General features: G+C 33.8%; 1 protein-coding gene across 1 annotated transcript; it reads left to right on the plus strand.

Annotated features, from left to right (window-relative positions):
- The first annotated feature begins 2,475 nt into the window (after positions 1-2,475).
- LOC140452495 (uncharacterized) lies at positions 2,476-19,147 on the plus strand. The gene is made up of 5 exons (XM_072546794.1): positions 2,476-2,591; positions 7,081-7,122; positions 15,772-16,019; positions 17,033-17,149; positions 18,575-19,147. Exons 2-5 carry the CDS (start codon positions 7,089-7,091, stop codon positions 19,088-19,090), a joined length of 915 nt encoding a protein of 304 aa, XP_072402895.1. The 5' UTR covers positions 2,476-2,591; positions 7,081-7,088; the 3' UTR covers positions 19,091-19,147.
- The last annotated feature ends 719 nt before the right edge of the window (positions 19,148-19,866 follow it).

Here is a 19,866-nt window from a genome sequence, read left to right on the forward strand (position 1 = left end):
ATCTGCACAATGGCTTTTAGATGATTTGTACCAGCATCGTAAAGATGTTTACTGGAGACCAGAAATTAGACCTAAATAAAATCGCACGCCATTACAGCTCTTCAGGCTATTTTTTGACGAGAACGTATTCAATATGATAACAACATATACAAATACATACGCGACACAAAAAAACTTGACTAGTGATGTTACAGATAATGAAATTAGATGTTTTGTAGGTGTGCATATTTTGAGTGGCTACGTTGTGTTACCAAAAAGATATATGTATTGGGAAAATCGTGATGATAGTCAGAATGAAAAAGTCGCTGGAGCTCTATCGAGAGATAGATTTTCCCATATAATGAAAATTCTTCATGTGTGTGATAATAACAGTATGGATAAAACAGACAAGTTTGCTAAAATACGGCCATTGTATGATGCATTGGAATGAGGTGAAGGCCTTAGCGCAAAATAGAACCCGATGGCGCGTTTTCACTGAAGCTCTATGCTCCACTTAGGAGTTCAAGAACCTTATATATATATATATATATATATATATATATATATATATATATATATATATATATATATATATATATATGATGCATTGAATCAAATTTTTTTAAATCATGCTTAAACATAGCCTAGATGAAGCTATGATACCATATTTTGGAAGGCACCCTACGAAACAATTTATACGAAACAAACCCTATAGGCTTTGGATCGGTACTCTTCGTCTAGGTTATATTGTATGGTTTACACCGTATCAAGGCAACTCAGTGCAAATACCAGCCTCATACAAAAACTTGGGTCTTGGTTTATCGGTTGTTTTGTCTTATGCAGATGTGCTTCAATCACTCTAGCCGAAAACGAGATTCCACCTCTTTTTGATAACTTCTTCTGATCCATGCATCTACCAAATGAGTTAAAAACTATAGGTCTTTTCGGTACAGGTACAATAAGGGACAATACGACACTAAAATGTCCCCTATTCGCTCCAACAGCTATGAAAAAAAAAAGGAAAGGGGAACTTACGATTACAGATTAGATAAAAAATTAGATAGTATTGTGGTTTGTCACTGGCACGACAATAGTGTCGTTACAATTGCATCTAACTTTTGTTCAGTAAAACCACATCACCTAGTCAAACGGTTTTCCCATAAGGAGAAGAGACACATTTTTGTTTTTCAACCAAATGTGATAAAGCAATACAATTCTTCTATGGATGGTGTAGACCGCTGTGACCAAAACATTAGTCTTTACCGGATCTCTAAAAGAGGGAAAAAATGGTACTTTCCGCTAATAGTACATGGAATTGCCATGGCTATTCAAAACGCGTGGCAATTGGACCGAAAAGACGGAGATCAGCTTTAATTTAGAAGCCAAATAGTTTGCAACTTTCTGGAAACCTACAAAAAGATACCAAACGCGGCCAACAAGACGGAATCCAAACACGGTCTTACATTCAAGATATGATGGTATAAACCACTACTTAATTGTTTATTAAGAAAAACAATCTCGTTGCGGACTTTGCAAGAAAAAGGTTCAATTTTTGTGCGAACAATGTAAAATACCATTACACCCTAAACAATGTTTTAAGGATTTCCATACTTTGTAAATATTTTTGAATTAATAAAGAATTACTTTCTAATATACACTGCTTCTTACTGAAGTTCTTTTAAAACAACATGGCATATTTTGACAGCTAATGCAAAAATTATTATTTTAGTATTTTTTGTCGTTAAATGAGGCACATTTCCAGTTCCTTTAAGTAAAGATAAAATTAAAAAAAACATAGTTTTAGTAATATGTGGGTTAATATATACATAACTGTGTAATAGTAATAATATATACATGACATGGCTAACTTCAAGCTAGTCAACATAAGTTGAACAACTTGTCATGGATTTGACATGCCTGATTTTCTGAAATGTTTGTAAAAGTATTATAAAATATAAGTTTACTTATACATTATGATTGTTTGACTTGTAGACCTATCAAATATAAAAAAAATTTCTAAAACTAAAATTGCTATTTGGTTCGTCAACCTACAGAAGAAGACGGAGTAATAAGAACAAGCAGGCAGAAGAGACCTTGCTCCAGTAATAACATAAGAAATGAGTAGATCTTTAGAGATAGATATCCTAGTTTACTTAAAAATATGTAACACTTGATTGGCCTGTGAAACTTATTAAATTATTTCGTGTTATCGAAACCGTACTGCATCAATAAATTAGCCCAACCGATTTATTTAGAGCAAATTTTTGCACCGTCACTTGTAATTGGCAATAGTTCGAATTTTGTTCAAAGTCGGAAGATTAAATAAATTCTCTAAAAGAGAAATCTGTCTACATAGCGTAACTAGAAATAATAAAAATTGAAATCAATCGATTCGATACATAAACTGTTCGATTTCGCGGTTTAAGTAAAAAACATATTATAAATAATTTTAATTTTAAAGAGATTGATTTTGTATATCGCTATTTATTTTATTTAGATCTGCCCCTCTTAGCTTTTACTCGTCAAATCGGTATAAAACATTGAATATGGTTAATGGCAGTGCAGTCGGTACTTGTGGCTATTTTATTTAGGACTGTTGGATTTCCTCACGGGTAGGTGAAGGCAAAGGAATATTGTGTTAGTGAAAATGTGTTTAAGTGGACATGTGACAGAAGATGTTACTGTTAGTTTTACCCTATATTGGACAATTATCGTTATTTTGACTTTGAGACTGATGGATAATACGTTCTCAATATTTTTCTATATTCTCATCTTAAGTTTCCCGTAGCTTTGCTGTTCTTCAATCAGTTTTGAGTTTAACGTTTTTCTACTTTTTCGCATTGTTGTTTTCGTTTTTGTATAATACTTTCTTAGTGTTTCTAAGATTTCGCAAATATCAATTAAATCAATATTATAAAATAAATTCTTTGTTAATTACGTTTTAACTTTCAAATTGGAAATTGTTCGGTCTATATTCGTTCGAGGAGCTGGAGTTGTTTGTGATTTACTATAAATATAACTTACACACTCATTAATCAGAGCTACCTCAAAATGAATCTAGATTTCACCCTATTTAGGTATTTCTGCGATTTCCGAGAACACAGTGTGGCGCCGTGTTGTTTGAGAAAGTCTTCTTCTTCTACTTTCTGCGATATTTTAACTACGGCAATCTTTACTGAGCTGTTTTTTTTTTAATTGGAACCAAGTTAACCATACTTTCTTCTTCGATTTTAAAGATAGATATCTTTTGTATCAGTTCTCTCCAACAGGCTCGAATGGAAATTAAGTTAAGACCAGAAATGCACCTCCAGGATTTCATATATTGTTTCCATATTATTTCACGCTCAGTCACTGACATGTAATATAAACTTGTCATCAAAGTTTTCAAAGCATTCAATTGATTGATTGTTAATGATTACGGGAATACTAGAACCAAATTAAGGCATATTTTTTGGTCTTCTTCTTCTTTTTCTTTTTTTGTAGACATGAATCTGTATCTTTTTCAATGTACCGCCAGTTGTCGTCCATCGTTTTCGTGGTCTTTCTACTGATCGCTTTTCTATTGGGGAACCGTCTCTTGCCGTCTTTACTACTCTATTTGTTGTCATTCGTCTTATATGATCGTTCCATTCTACTCTTCTATTTCTTACCCATTTCTTGATGTTCTCGACCTTGCATCTACAACGTATATCTGTACTTCTTGCTCTGTCCCATAGTGTCTTTCATCTCTGCTGTTTATAACATCCTTTTTGTCCTCTCTGTGTCAGGTCGTGTTTCTGCCGTGTATGTTATTATTGGTCTGATAACTGTTTGCTCTATTTACTTGATCTTCCACTTCTGTTTCGACCTTTCCATAGCTAGATATTATGATGCCTACATATTTTAAATCCATCACTTGTTCTATTATCTGACCTTCCAGCTTCAATTTACATCTTAGTAAATTTGCTGTTGTAACCATGCATTTTGTCTTTTTTGGGGAAATTAACATGTTAAATTTTCTGGCGGTTATATTAGCGTGCAATAAGTAGATAACGTCCTTTAATTTGACGCAGTCAAATACTTTCCTAAGGTCCACGAAACATATATATATATATATACCAGTTTGTGCATATAAACCTAAAACCCTGTTGTCCTTCTGCTAGTGTTATAATTTCATTCATTTATTGTTGTGTTTAATAAATTAATTCCTCTGTAATTTTCCGGGTCCGATTTGTCTCCCTTTTTGAAGAGAGGTATAAGGATGCTTGATCTCCATTTTTGAGGAATTCTGTTTTGCTCTATTATTTTTTGGATTAGTTTTAATAGTTGTTTGGTTCTCCGTATTTTAGGAGTTCGTTCAGTATTCCATCCTCTCACAGTGATTTTCTATTTTTTAATTTCCTTAATAGGTCCTTTACCTCTTCTCCATATTTTTTATGTTCCGCAGAAGTCGTGTTCCATCTGTTTTGAGGTCTGCCAGTGTTCTCTTTTTATTAGTCTAACGAAAGTATTCGTTTTATTTTTGATTTGTTTATAGTGGTTGTATGCCTCTTGTGTTTGTTGTGTACTGTATTGTAAAAAAGCTTTTTTTTTACTTTATATTTTGTCTTCACTTCCTCTCTAAACCATGAGGTTTATTTTTTTGGTATGTTAGTGTTCCTTACTTTCCTCTCTCCAAGCCTCTTTTGATCTTAGGGACATTAATTTTAAGGTAAGATGGTTCAGAAGCCAACTTAAAAAGCTCCCCTTTTACGAGAGCCAATAATTGCTATCAGGATCATCCAGAGATTCTAAACGTTGATTAAGTATCATAGGGTTTTTACGATTCTTCCCAGCTGATTGTAAGTTTTTAGTTGGCCACAGCATCTATAATAATTGTGATAAGAGGAGGCTAAACCAAACATATCCCAGATATTTTTCAAAAGAAACCGACATCATTCTTATAAGTATTCAATATTGATTTTTATCAACTAGTTAAAATGTATGCATTCATCTCATTACCAAATTACCAATCCCTTAGTACAGCATGTGATTTTGTGTTATTTTTAATTACTGAGACACTGTTTATCTATATCTTTATAGACATATATTTTTTACATCTTCTACTTCAACACCATTGTTGGAGAATTTAAAAAAAAATGTTGAATATATTGTCGACCGTTTTTTGCCAAAATATTTACTCAGACTAGATGTCTATATCAGTCCCATTCTTTAATGGAAAACGACAACAATTATCATTATTTACTCTGCTTTTATCCTTATGCGTGTCGGCTTCACTAATTACATTTTCCATAAGTTTCCATCTAGGTTCATCCATACATCCTACGGCTCTGCAGACTAATTTGAGCCCTTGCTTCCCTCATCAAACCTGTCCATCAATTACGGTCTGTAGCGGTCTCCCATCGCTTTCTCCGTCTTCCAATATGTTTCTTTCCCTGCATTCTTGCATTCAACAGTTGTTTTCTTCCGTCCTAAATGCATGGCTTGCCCATGATGTTTGACATCCATAGCTCACTCTCGGTCGGATTATGATCTTGTAGACTCGTATCTTAGTTATTTGATGTGGGGCTCATGATTTAAATATCCGGCTCATAGCAAAGTATGCCGTATTGCCTAGAATGATGCTTTTGCTAAGCTCTGCATCGTCAATGTTGTCCTTTGTAATGATAACTCCTAAATAGATAAAGCTATTTATTTTTTCTAAGTTGATAACTGTCAGGTAGGGTCTTGTTGCTCTCCCCGATCGACTTTGTACTTTTTTTAGTCTGATATCTATGCCCATACCAATATCAATACCCTTCAAAAACGTCCTGTCTAAGAGTCTTCCTCCAGATCTTTCTCGGTATTCTGCTACTATACTCTGCAACCCATTCTCAGCAATCCTTATTATTTGATGATTAGTATCTCTACCTTGAACATGCCCTAATCATCTTAACCTATGCACTCCCATTGGCATCAATTGGTGCCTTATCCATTAATAATTCTAACCTTTTTTGTTACTACAGTCATCCAGCTAAACTGTGTACATTTACCTGTTATATAATCCAACGTTTATGAGAAGAATTGAGGACTGAGCCCTTTTATATGAAATTTATCAGTCCTCCCACACCTGTTGTTACTCTCTCATAAATATCTCAGACTTCCTCTCAAATACTCTCTCCCATATCCCAACAACGATATTTTTATTTCTAAAAATGATACGAGCCATTCACCGTGCTCTGGAGGGCACGTAAAGCCGTCGGTCCCCTTGAGCTATATCGACACTAGCTATTTAAAACATGGTTAAAAATGCAATTGCCTGGAAGGATCTACCCGGTAAAAATGCCATACGATATTATTATTATCTCCCCCATGTTTTAACTGTGCGACTAAGTAGTTTTATGACCATGTAGTGTGTGAATTGTTAAACATCTCCTTTGTTTTGTAAACAGCTACTAATATACTGCTTCTTCATTAGACCGTATAAATACTGTAGCCGGAATTTGAAAATCTTGGACACTTAAACACCTAACCTCCTGTGGATGCTTTTCCCGTGTGGAAATTTTAAACGTTTTGGGACCTTTTTGTCACTTAACTATCTCAGCCTATTCGGTTTCATGAATAGAACTAGCTATTTGTTGAAATTTATTACCCTTCATTTTAGTTTACAGCTTAGATAATGTTTCTTTGCTTTCTAGTATTATCTGTCAGATGTGCCATATTGTATATACGACACGTTATCTTTCGTAATTATGCTTCTCATATTTGATGTGTTTTACTCGTTTATACTAAGTGTACATCTTTGACAGGATTAAACACATTTTTGCTACATAGTGTTCTTATTTTGTATTCTTTTTAAAATAAATAAATAATAAATTCAGGTTCCCGATTTGTTTTCTATATTTACTTAAGAAATGTCTGACCTTGTAAAATAATTCACTTTAATGGAATATAACATAAATGGATGTAAAAGCGTGTTTTAAATATCAAACTTTAAATGCAATAAATATATTAAATCTAATCAAGATATAGACCAGAGAAATAAAAACAAACGCTTTTTTCGTGACACTCTTTGATAACTTGCAATGTTAATAGTATAAATAATCTTTTTGTTTTTCTTTAAACTATTTTTATAATTTTCAGCTTAGGACATGATATGGATGCTGTTTTTAATTGCTGCCCTAAGTAAGTATACGTTTAGTTAAATAATGTAAAACATAAGATCTTAAAAAGTAAAAGCTTTGTAATTTTTTCTGGACCATGAAATTAATTTTGTACTCATTTAGATATACAAAAAGTTAGCGTAACTCGACAATATTTGGATACACGTGAACCCAGTTACTTTTACTCCAAAATAACTTCACATTATATTGAAAGATAGTAATAATTAATAAACTATAAGAGTATACGATATAGCTAATATAACGAAATTTTTTGTTTTAAACTTACATCATTTTAATATTTGCTGAAGCTGTTTTTAAAAGATTTGTGAAAGCCATTGGTACGAGGGAAGCTTTATTTAGCGTGAAGGTATTGTCTCAGAAATGTAGAGATGTCAGCTGTGATGTTTTTGCATGCCTGATTGACTACAAGAAGGCTTTCGATAGAGTCAGGCATGAACAGATGATGGACAGGAAATCAGGAAGTGCTGAAGAGGACATGGATTGACGGCAGAGACCTAAAAATAATAGCTAACCTGTATTGTAATCAATCAGCGGTGCTCCGAATAGATGGAGAATATACAGATCAGATCAAAATCTTAAGGGGAGTGAGACAGGGGTGCATAGTTTCACCATTGATATTCAATTTGTACTCGGAGCACATTTTTGAGGCTCTAAAAGAGTTAAATAAATGGAGTCAATTTCAATAATCTGCGGTATGCAGGTTATGAAATGAATATAAAAAAACAAAAATAATGACAAACACAGATGACCCCAGACGTATAACTATAAATGGCAGTGAGATAGAACAAATCCAGGAATATATCTACCTGGGCCAAATCCTGAGACTTGACAAAGAGAACCAAAGTGCGGAAATTACTAGAAGAGAAGAGAAGAGAAGAGAAGGGAAACCTGGACCCTAACCAAGGCACACATGAATAAACTAGCCACAACAGAAAGAACAATGTAAAGAGCAATGTTAGGTATACGACTGTCAGATAAAAAGAGGAACGACTGGGTAAGATCCAAAACAAAAGTCGAGGACATGGCAACAAAAATTGCCAAACTTAAATGGAGCTTCGCGGGCCACACTGCTAGACAAAAAGACCAACGTTGGAATACTACAATACAACATTGGAGACCTTACGAAAGTAAACGACCGAGAGGAAGACCACAGATGAGATGGGTTGATGACATTAAAAGAATAGCCGGACCAAATTGGAAATATGTTGCTCAGGATAGAGACCGATGGAAGGAGTTGGGAGAGGCCTATGTCCAAACATGGACTACAGAAGGCTAAGAAGAAGACGAAGAAGAGCGGTATGCAGATGATGCAACAGTTTTTCAATACCATAGAAGGGCTGCAAAACTTAATGAAAAAAATAACAGAAACAAATAGAACATATGGACTGGATATAAACACCAGCAAAACCAAACTAATGATCATCAGCAAGGAAAAAATAACTGGAGCAAATTTGTATGTGAACCAAATGAGAACTGAACGTATCTCACAGTACAACTACTAGGTAATAAATAATCAATGAGTCGTGGGATAATACCCAAGAGATTAAATGTCGCATCGGAAAGGCAAAAAGTGCATTCTTGACTATGAGTTCTGTGTTCAAGAGCCATACCTCACGTTAGAAACAAAAATAAGGCTTTTTAAATGTTATGTGTACTTGGTGCTTCTGTACGGAGTAGAAACGTGGACATTGAAGTCGGAAACTCTATCAAAACTTCAGGCTTTTGAGCTATGGTTATATAAAAGGATCCTGAGGATACCACGGACAAAGTCATCAATGAAAATGAAGAAGTACTACAGCGGATTTGGTCAACATCGTGAACGGCCGTAAGCTGCAGTATGTGGGACATATAATGAGAAATCAAGGCCGATACGAGCTACTTTAATGCATTTTGCAAGGTAAAATTGAAGGAAAAAGGCCCCAGGACCAAGAAGAATATCCTCGTATAGCAACCAACAAAGTCATCATAGCCAGAATGATCGCCAACGTTCGGAACGAAGAGGTACCCTAAGAAGAAGAATGAGCTAATTATCACTCTGCCAATCAGACCACCCGAAAACATTTTTTAAAACAGTTGCTAGCTTATACGTGAGAGAAAGGATAGGAGGATGAAGCAAACAAAACCATCCTCAGAAAGGGATGACCTATTACCGTATTATAAGGAGACATAATATCTGTTCCTTTTATTTTAATAACAAAAATTTTGACTGAAGATAAAATTTTGGTTACACTGAAAAAACAGTTCTGAAATCACAAGAGGAAGAAAAAGGTAAAATTATGTATTAGAGACGGAATTATTGTCAACAAATAAGAGATTTCTACAATTAAAATAAGAAGTTACACTATTTACACACTGTAATAAAGGAACAAGTCTGAAGACAAAAGTAAAAAAACCATGTTTTTCCATTCATTAACTAAATGAAGCGTATCCTTTTTTAAAAATATTATAGTTTCTTAAAAACTCGATTATTTTGTGGACAACACTAACTCTTTCACGCAAGGCTTCTTCTATTTTGTCTCCTATTTTGCATGAGTTAGTTTTCTTAAAAAAAAAAATAAATTATTTACAAAATTTTTTACAAAAAAAGAACAAACGGTTTAAATACCCTAAACTTTATTCAAGCTAATATTTTAGAAAATCTAAGTATAAAGTATAAATATTCATCTTGACATCCTGAGAATCCATCTTTCTTGGGAACTTCCACGAGCCTTTCGATGACGTCTTTCATTTTGATTTCATATGGCTTTATATCACCCAGACAGAAATTTTTAGATAAGCAGATTAACCATTATCGCTGGAGTTTAAGATACTATTTTAACAACATAAAAACGTACGTCCTTCTTTCCAATAAGCTTTGTTAGGTAGAATCTGCCAGTTTTCAGTGTAAACTCTGTTCGTGTGTCTAGTTCGTTATTTTTAGACAGATATTCTTCATAATCCATGTCTGACTCATGCTCAGAAGAAGGATCCGAACTATCATCCTAAAGAATGCTTTCAACATCGCCTTGTTGAGATCTTTCGATTAGGGAAAGACTGGTTTAGTCTTTTTAATGTTTTTGTCTGGAAAATGATGCTTTACTGATAGGCTATCCATAACTTTTCTTTTTATAGCTTTTTTGTTCTTGTTTTTCTTCATTATTTTCTCGTGTTCGTCTTCTATTTGTATCTTCTCAAGCATATCAGATAAAATTCGACACTTCCCTCTTTTACAACCTTTTTGTATGTTTGTTCTTGGAGGTGCCTTAGGTAAAGAGCGGAAAAGTTCTTCAGTCTTCGTTTATTTTTGATAATTAATAAGAGAACTGAAAGAGATGTCTTCATTGTTAATTGCAGGATTATTTCCATCAGCGACTGAAGAACTATAGAACTCGTGTTCTTGAAATCCATTTTCATTTAAGGGCCATATCCTTTAAACTCTGAATCCAATCTTCAATATTTGTGCGGTTAAATGCTAGTTTATATGCCTGGCCAGAAATTTAAGCGATATCGTAAGTAGATATTGTTTTTCCTGGGGTTTTATCATCCATTCGATGCACGCCTTGTTGTAATATATTTTATGTGGGCCAAAAACACTGCGATTGAGGGGTTTGAGCTTATGGTCGTATGGGGTGGAATAGTTACCATCACGACTTCATAATATTTAGCTAAGTTGGTGATTTTGGGGGTAATATGACTTTCATGATTGTCTATTATTACTAACCTTTTGTGATATTTATAAAATGCCTTAAATATTCTAAAAATATGACTCCATTGGACCTACCATTAGGATGAGCAGTTCCGACTGAATATATACTGTATACGTGATATGAGGCGAATTGTTTATAAACACACTAAATAAAAGATTTCCACATACAAATTTTAAAACCCGAACGAATGATATATTCAAGTAAAAAACTATAGATTAATAAATATCTTTCTTGTTGTCAAATCACCACCTCCGGCAATTATTTGGACATCAGTTATTGGTAATTATGGTATTGGTAAAACATTATCACGCATATTGTTTAGCAAAAAATTCTCACAGTTGGTTGGAATATTTATGACCAACAGAGAGTTTAACTTACTTTTTTGTTAATCTGAATATTTTGTATTCCAATAGTGTACTTAATTGATTAGTTCAGACAATATTCTTCGGTGATATAATGTCCAATTTTACAGTCGACTTCTGTTTTAAAAAGTGAGACGAATCAATTGAGCATTTCGGAAAGTATCACATAATCAAATGGTTCATTAACTTTTCTCTGAATGATTATCTTATATCTTTAATAAAACTATAAAACAATGGTTTTGTGGTCATTTTTAAATTGAATAGAAAATATTTCTTAGACATTGTTGATTTTTATTTATTGAGCTGATTGTTCACAGGGTAGAAAATGTTTTATCTGGACTACTCTAGAAAGGGCTTATGTAGCATGAAGACCCAAACTTCATTAATTAGAATATGTTATAAACCTTTCAGTCATAAATTAGAATATGTTAGCACCCACAAGCACAATTTTGTGCTTGTGGGTGTATATAGTATCATCTTTTTTTTTTATAAATTTTTGCACTCAACTATTTTGTACCAAGTACAAAATATTTAAACTAAAATATTTTTCGACGTAGGTATAGATTGTGAGCCCACGGTATAAAACCATTGTAGACACGCACACATTGAAAATAACACACAATGAGTTCTTTAATTTACAAATATTTACAACAAAACAGTAGGTGATCCGTTTTCTCCCGTTAAGTTTTTGATCTTTTTATGTAGGTTAAAAGTGTCATGCTTCTGTCCAAGGGATTCTATTTCTATGCATTGATCTTGTAGCCATGATTTTTGTTCTTTTTCTTAATGATTCTGTTTATTTCTTTGTACCTTTTCTCATTCTTATTTTTGTGTTTTCTTCGTTCTTCCATTAGCTCTAATATTTCTTGTCCCATCCATGGCTTTTTCTTTATATTGTTTTCTGGTTTAAGTTTATTCTACCCCTGAATTACAGATATTTTTTATTTTATTCCACATATTATCAACACTTACGTTTTCTTGATTAATATCTGAGATTATCATGCTATTTATTTTGTTGTTGATCTCCTCTTTGACTTCTTCTCTTGTGGTTTTATCTTTCAACTTCTGGATGTCCGGACGTTTTTGTGCTTTTCTTTTATGGACTTTTTTCATGTGGAGTTTGAATGGAACATCTACTCCCGGATATATTTTTGCGGATTTTACGGAAATCTGAATCGGATTTCTGAAATCGTTTGTTGATGATGATGTAGTCAATCTGGTTTCTAATCATTTTTTTGGACAGTCAGTTGGAGATTTCCAGGTGTAGAGTCTTCGAGGTGGTAATATTGGCAAAAGGTGTTTATTATTGCATTATCCGTTTCCTGGCAGAACTGAACAAGACAGTGCATATCTGTAAAAAACAAAGAATATAGCGGTAACTATTTTTTGTTGTTTCCAGTTAAATATTAAACAAAAAAGGTGGCAAAATCTAATAAAGCAAAGATTATTATGGTCGACAATTATAATGTTCATAATTATTTATAATAAAGGAAAACTTTACTAAACGTGTCTAAACCTTATCGGTTGAACACACTTTTTTGTGCCCCGAAACAAATAATAATAAAATTATAATAAAAAGCCTTTAAAAATATTGTTTCCACTTTCATCTATTTATTTATTTTATATGTTTATTTCCTACTTACTGTATATTAACAAAATAGATAACGTACAAAAAACAGTTAAAACTGGCTTACCGCAGTTCTTGAGCTATATTCCTTTTCCATTTTCCTTTTTGTTGAATTCTCTTACGAGCTTTTGTTGATGTAACTGAAATAGCTTCAGTTTCCATTTTAAATTTAATACCATAAAAGATAATACTCCCAAAACTATTTAACTCTTAAGCGATAAATTTAATACATACGTACTAATTTTCTAACAAAATCTGATTAAAACTCAAAGGCATTGCAAGTTCGTCAAAGGTTGAAGCATGGAATACGCTGTGATCGGCCAAAACGGAAATTGCCGGTGTTGCCATTCGCGGACCGATGGAGATTGCTGTTTTTACTACTAACCCTATTTTTGACGATAAAATATGCACAATGTATTGAGGGTTTTGCTACCCAATATTTTGTGAAGTTGTAGAGATGAACACAAAGATATAGATGGCAGCAATAACTTAATTTGGGGAAATATGGAGATTGCTGGTTTTGCTTCTATACCCCTCATTTAGGGCATTTTATTTACGACCTTTCTTTAAAACCCGAAAATTTATATCTAGAAGCGAAGTCTTTTCCATCATGTTTCGGTAAATGATCCATTCCATCCAAATATATGTCAGTAATTAGTCTCAATTCGAAATTTTGGGATTGAAGTACGCGATGAGTTTGCAGACTTATTCAGTGTGGTGGAACGATGACCCTTCTTTCGTGGTACTATTTTTTTAAGCCAAAATTAAAGCTTCTGCCATATATGTAGCAAAGTACAGTCAATCCATGATTGCTTTTTTTAAATAACCCAATTAAGTCGTTTACAGAGGCAAAGTCTATAGCGTGTGTAGACATCTTGAGGGTCCAGTTCTTTAAGCAAATGAAGGATCTATATATAGTTATCAGAAAGTCTAAGACATTGATGCTAGATAACAAGTATGTGTTTTAGGTATTAATGAAGCAAGGGTAAAGAACCATGGACCCAACTGTATTATTCGCAGGTATCAGCTTAAAATCAATTCAAAGTGTAATTCCGGAAGGCCGTTATGTTTCTACTTCCATAATAATATTCTCTTGATTTAATTAAAATCAATATCTAATTTTTTTTCTATTGATTTATTATTTAAAACCGTACAAACTAGTGAATAACGTCTTTCGTCACACGTCTACATACCCTTTCGATACCTGTACTGATTAGGACTCAAATAATTGCATGTGAAAAAATTCTTCATTCTGTCGCACATTGTCTCATCAAAATTTTAGAAAAGGCACATAAAATATTTATTGGACGAAAACTGCTAATGTCAGCAGAATCACTTTCTTATGAACTGGTACAACACAGGCAGTTTTCAATTGGGTTGGAAATGTACCGTTCTTTAATGAGTTATTGATAATGTGAGCTAATGGTCTTGCAATAATCGTTGTACATAGTTTTACAATAGTTGTAAGTATTTGATATATTATGCAACAACTTATTTTATTTTTCAATGTATTCTCAATATATACAATTTCGTTAGAAGTTATCGGTTTTATGTACATTGAATGAAAATTTTTAACAATATTATTTTGAATAGGTTATGCTTAACAGGGGAAGTCATATTTGAATTTTAATCTCTCCGGAAATTCAAGATTTCGTTGGCTATACATTTTTCATCACCGGGTATAGTCAGAATGGATTGAAATAGATTGGGTTCCAACACTTTTCCAAGCTCATCAATGGAGTTGTCAATTGAAAGATTTGTCTTTCTTGGATTTATATAATTTATGGTAAAGAAGTGTTCATTACATAATTTTTTGTCCAAAATTTAATAACACTTTATACCAAATCTATTTTCACTATTATAAATTCGGAATTTTATGGTCATCAATTTATATTTTTATTATTTAATCATTTTATCATTAATTGTCTTCCTCGCAAAATTAACAGTGGTCTTCAATGGACGTCTGCCATCTAGAAAATGATCATTTTGGCTTTACAACCCTGTGTGGGTCCTAGCATCCCCAAGAATTTCTTTTCATCGATGTTATCATGGAACCTTGTTCTGAGTCTTCCTCTTTTTCTCTGGGTCATTTTGTTCCATCCACATTACATGCCCTACCCACCTCAGACGTCCTATCATAACATATTTTATCTGGTTCCTGGTATATTCTATACAGTTCGAAGTTGTATCGTCTTCTCCACACTCCATTGTCATTCAGCGCTCCATAAATTCGCCTGGTACTTTTCTTTCGAAGCATCCTTATATTTTCATTACTTTTTGGTAGAGTCCAGGTATCTCATCCATATGTTAGGACTATTATTAGTTGGGCGTATTATTGTTTTGTAGAGTTTTACCTTAATATTTCTCGATATAATTGAGGTTTTAAAAAGCAGATTGAGAGTAATATTGTTTTCAATGTTGACGAGCACTCCTAGGTATATAAATTCGTTAACTGATTCTATAACGTCGTTCTTTATAACAAGTGGGCGTAGGATTTGTGGTCGCGTGCTTATTTTCATTTTCATGTGATTTACTTCGTATTGGTGTTTATTATTAATTTTTTCCAAAGCCAGATTAAACAGTATACAGGAGAAAGGGTCTCTCTGGCGCAGCCAGTTATTTGTTTGAAAAGGTTCCGACAGCTTCCTGGATTCTTACTCTACATTCAGCTTTTTCAAGAGTTAGTTTTGTTACATTTACCAACTGATTTGGTACTCCTAGCTCTTTCATTACTCTCAACATTTCTCTTCTATTTACAGAGTCTTAGGCTGTCTTGCAGTCTTCCAGATTTTCTTTTTCTTTCTCTGTATTAAGTGCCCAGTTAAAGTATTTCACCCAACGATTCAATATATCTTTCCTTGTTGTTAATAGGTCACCATTCGGACTTCTGCATTACCTTATAGTTGACTTGAATTCTTTAGTTGATAATGTTTGATGATGGTAATGTTTCATACTAATAATCTTAATTCTTTTAGTCCCTATACAACAATCTTTGGAATACGATAACATAGACATATTGACAAACTACGATGTACAGTTCGCACAGCTCGCAGATAACCAAGCAACCCCCAAGAAGAAGCAAGGTTTCAGTGCTGGAAGCAGTTTGAGGAGTATAGCAGAAGGTTCTTCAAACGCCGCTGATGATGCGGTCAATAATCAAGACGCTGCTGGACACCAAGCAGCTTATGTTGCCAAAAACACACTTGCTCAATCTGCAGCAGCAGTAAGAACATTATTTTATTAAAAGCAATTGTAATTTACCTCTTATTCTATTAATACCAACAATTTATTTGTTATAATCTTTTTTATTTATTTCGTCACTTCCTAGCCGAACCATTGACTATCACCATTGATAACTTTTTGAGCCATATTCTTCTAAATAATATTTCATATAAACCGTATAGCTCATAAAATTGATTTCAGCTCTAGAAACTTCTATTCCAGATACCTCTACCTCTTCTGGTTCAATTTTACTCCAGTTCCTCTTAATTGGACACTTTGATAGTGGATATGAATAACTTATTCTATTTTGTATGTGTTGCACTCCCAGCACACTATTTATTTATCAATTATTTACAAATTTGTCAACAAGACTTTTCAGTTATGTACAAGAGTGAAAATCCCCTAGTTACTCCCGCATTTAAAAAAATTAAACTTTTGGTACAGTGGCACCATCGTCATCATCTTCAGCACAATAACTGCTGATGGATTTTGGGCTCTTCTGAAATTTGCCTCTAGTCTCCTCTCCTCTTCGCTACATCTATCCACCGACTGACCTATATCACTCTCAGATCCTACTCCACGTCTTGCAACCATTGCTTTATGGTCTCTATCCCTTTTGGTCTAAACCTCGTCAGTTTTCTTGACTTTAGAAACCTATCTATGTCTTCTCCGCCTATCAACTTCTAAAATTCATAATTAATTCTAAAACTCTTTTCTCCAAAATTTAAAGTGAGCCTTTAGCATGCACTAGGTTTCAGTAGCAAATTTGATAACTGGCCAACTTTAGTGTCACCAATAATGCCCCTGGCGTATTTGCGTCTTCTCTAATTACATCTTTAACGGATGTTTGATTATTTTTGTTCCATTTTAATTTAGTACTGATACTAAAAAGGTTAACACTCCTCGACCCTATTTTTTTGCTTGGTTTAGGGTTTCTATTATTAAATTCACTTTTGATGTAATTTTGATTTCCAGTAATTTTTTTTAATGTTTTATATTTCCTTAATACTTTAGGCCTCAGCTACTGCTCAAGCTGCCTTAGCAGGAAAACAAATTCTTCTTCAAGGAATGGAACAACAGTTTAGGGATGCTCAAACTGCTCTTATGGGAGAAAAACAGCAACTTATGCAGGTATAATTAAGGCATACATTATAAATATTTATAGAAATAAATCCGTAATATAGTTTCGAAACACAATTCAGATTTCTTCTTTAATCTGAGCCTTCTAAAAATTGCAAGGCAAAACAGACGTTGATAAAGATGTTAATAGAGACATGGGGAATCTAAAATTTGCATTCCACGACATGTCTCCTCAACTAAGAAGAAATCCTTAGCGAATTGGTTTCTTGTACTCATACTTGTACTCATATTCCGAATAAAATGAAAAAGACATTTAAGATTTGATTTCACGTACAAAGTGTCTATGTATCTGTTTATACGTATTTTGCCCTAATAGGGCTCATCAGAACAGCTATTCATAGGCTTTCTCAACGTGAAAAATAAATCTTTTCTGTCTTTAAGAAGCAACAATAAAATGGCTTCGATATGGACGCAATAGCGACATCTGATAATAAATCCGTAAAATAGTTTCGAAACACAATTCAGATTTCTTCTTTAATCTGAGCCTTCTAAAAATTGCAAGGCAAAACAGACGTTGATAAAGATGTTAATAGAGACATGGGGACATAGTTGAGGAGACATGTCGTGGAATGCAAATTTTAGATTCCCCATGTCTCTATTAACATCTTTATCAACGTCTGTTTTGCCTTGCAATTTTTAGAAGGCTCAGATTAAAGAAGAAATCTGAATTGTGTTTCGAAACTATTTTACGGATTTATTATCAGATGTCGCTATTGCGTCCATATCGAAGCCATTTTATTGTTGCTTCTTAAAGACAGAAAATATTTATTTTTCACGTTGAGAAAGCCTATGAATATCTGTTCTGATGAGCCCTATTAGGGCGAAATACATATAAACAGATACATAGACACTTTGTACGTGAAATCAAATCTTGACTGTCTTTTTCAATTTATAGAAATATAAGAAAACTTTGAAATTAATGACTCTTCCTGGTCTACAAATAGAAATATAAAGGGTAGTAGCAAAGAGGCGATCGCGGTCTCTGACTCAAATAGATCACAATAACTTCAATCAGGATCCTGCAAGTGAACCTTCAGCACAGTTAGTCAGCTCAACATTGTGGAACTGTGTGGTGTCCGGTGTTAGGGAGCTACAGAAACACCAAGTAACTATTCTATTATTAGATATATTAGAAAACTAATGGATAATCTTAGCACTTTACTCTGACCATTGTCTACTATCATAGATAATTTAGTAGTCTTTCCTAAACCTGTCCTAATATAATTTTTATACATATATCTTTTACAATTTTCATATAATTAGTCAAGACACTTTTCTAATTCTATTGAATGTCCACTACAAATTTTAAAATGAACTCTATAACGTGGTTTCTACAGATGAATGGATACCTATGTATTTTGTATTTTGTTTAATTTAAATTTGTAAAGATTTTATTATTTTCACATTTATTTCTAGGCACAAAGAGCAGCAGATCAAACGAACAGGGCAGCACAAGAAGCAAGAACACATGTACAAGTCCTTCAGAACACGCTAAATGCCGCTCAAGCTGCAGCAGATCACGTAACCCAAGCAGCGAATGAAGCCGCCGGGGAGTTAGCTGCTCAGCAAGCTATGGTTGGGTCTGCGATGGACAGATTAGAAAATATAGGAAAACAACTAGCAGCCGTAAGGATCGACTTTGAAGCCACAAGGTCTGCAGCGATGAAAGCTCAAGCCGCGGCCCAGGCAGCCGCAGCTAATGCAGCGGCAGCGGCTGCGGCTGCCGCAGCAGGACTAGCCAAGAACGCCGGAAAACAACCTCTTCCTCCTCCCCCACCACCACCACCAAAGTCAGACAATGGTGGGGGTGGTAAAAAGGGCGGTGGAAGCGGAGGTTCTGGAGGAAATGGTGGTAAATCTTCTAAATATAGTGCAGATGCTGATTACGATCAAAATTCTTTTTATCACCCTTTGTTCTATGGAGAAAGTTAACCGATATTTTCCAGGGTGTTGTTGATTTTTTTACTGTTTCTAAAAAATAAAGTACTAAACAACATTTTGCTAGTTTTTTACCTCCTCAAATTACAGGATTAATTAGCAAAGATAGTGCTAATCAAAAATGCATTATTACTGCTAATCATTATGCCAGAATGCAAAAATGCTATTTTGTCCCCATGAATTTTTAAAATATAAAAAACCTTTAATTTCGGATTTCGGCCAAAATTGTCTTTTTTTCATTATAACTTTTGCCACAATGGCCGTAAGTGACGTAACGTTATGGAGACCATTATTGGTAAATTTTAGTGGACAAAATTTCAACTACATCGGTTTAATATTTTTTTAGTTAAATATTCGCTAAAAATTCGATTTTCATACCTATGCTTCAGCCCTTTGAAATGTGGATATGTCGTCGCATAGTTATAATAGCCTGGGTGGATTAAGTTACAAATGATGAACTTTTGAAAATAATGACAAAAACAGAAAATTGTTAACATTAATCAAGATGATAACGACCGCATACCTAGGACAGGTATCTCGATATCATAGAAATGAGCTCCCAAAACTAATTATAGAATAACAAATAGAGTACCGAAGAGGACCTGATAATAAGCAGTGTTCCTGGCTGAAGAACTTGTTCCTCAGCACAAAACCGCACAGAGTCGAAATTGTTGCCACTTTTGCTGATGGAGACGCACTTAAAGAAGTTATATATTTATCACATATATCAATTGTTTAAATGATTGTTCTTTGTCTGGTAATATGCTGAA

The sequence above is a fragment of the Diabrotica undecimpunctata genome, chromosome 10 (assembly GCF_040954645.1).
Source record: "Diabrotica undecimpunctata isolate CICGRU chromosome 10, icDiaUnde3, whole genome shotgun sequence".
Taxonomy (NCBI): domain Eukaryota; kingdom Metazoa; phylum Arthropoda; class Insecta; order Coleoptera; family Chrysomelidae; genus Diabrotica; species Diabrotica undecimpunctata.

Coding starts and splice junctions, on each gene's coding strand:
- LOC140452495 (XM_072546794.1), top strand. CDS start 7,089: ATGATATGGATGCTGTTTTTAATTGCTGCCCTAA. Junction 16,020..17,032: donor TTGCTCAATCTGCAGCAGCA/GTAAGAACATTA, acceptor TTAATACTTTAG/GCCTCAGCTACTGCTCAAGC. Junction 17,150..18,574: donor AAAAACAGCAACTTATGCAG/GTATAATTAAGG, acceptor ATTTATTTCTAG/GCACAAAGAGCAGCAGATCA.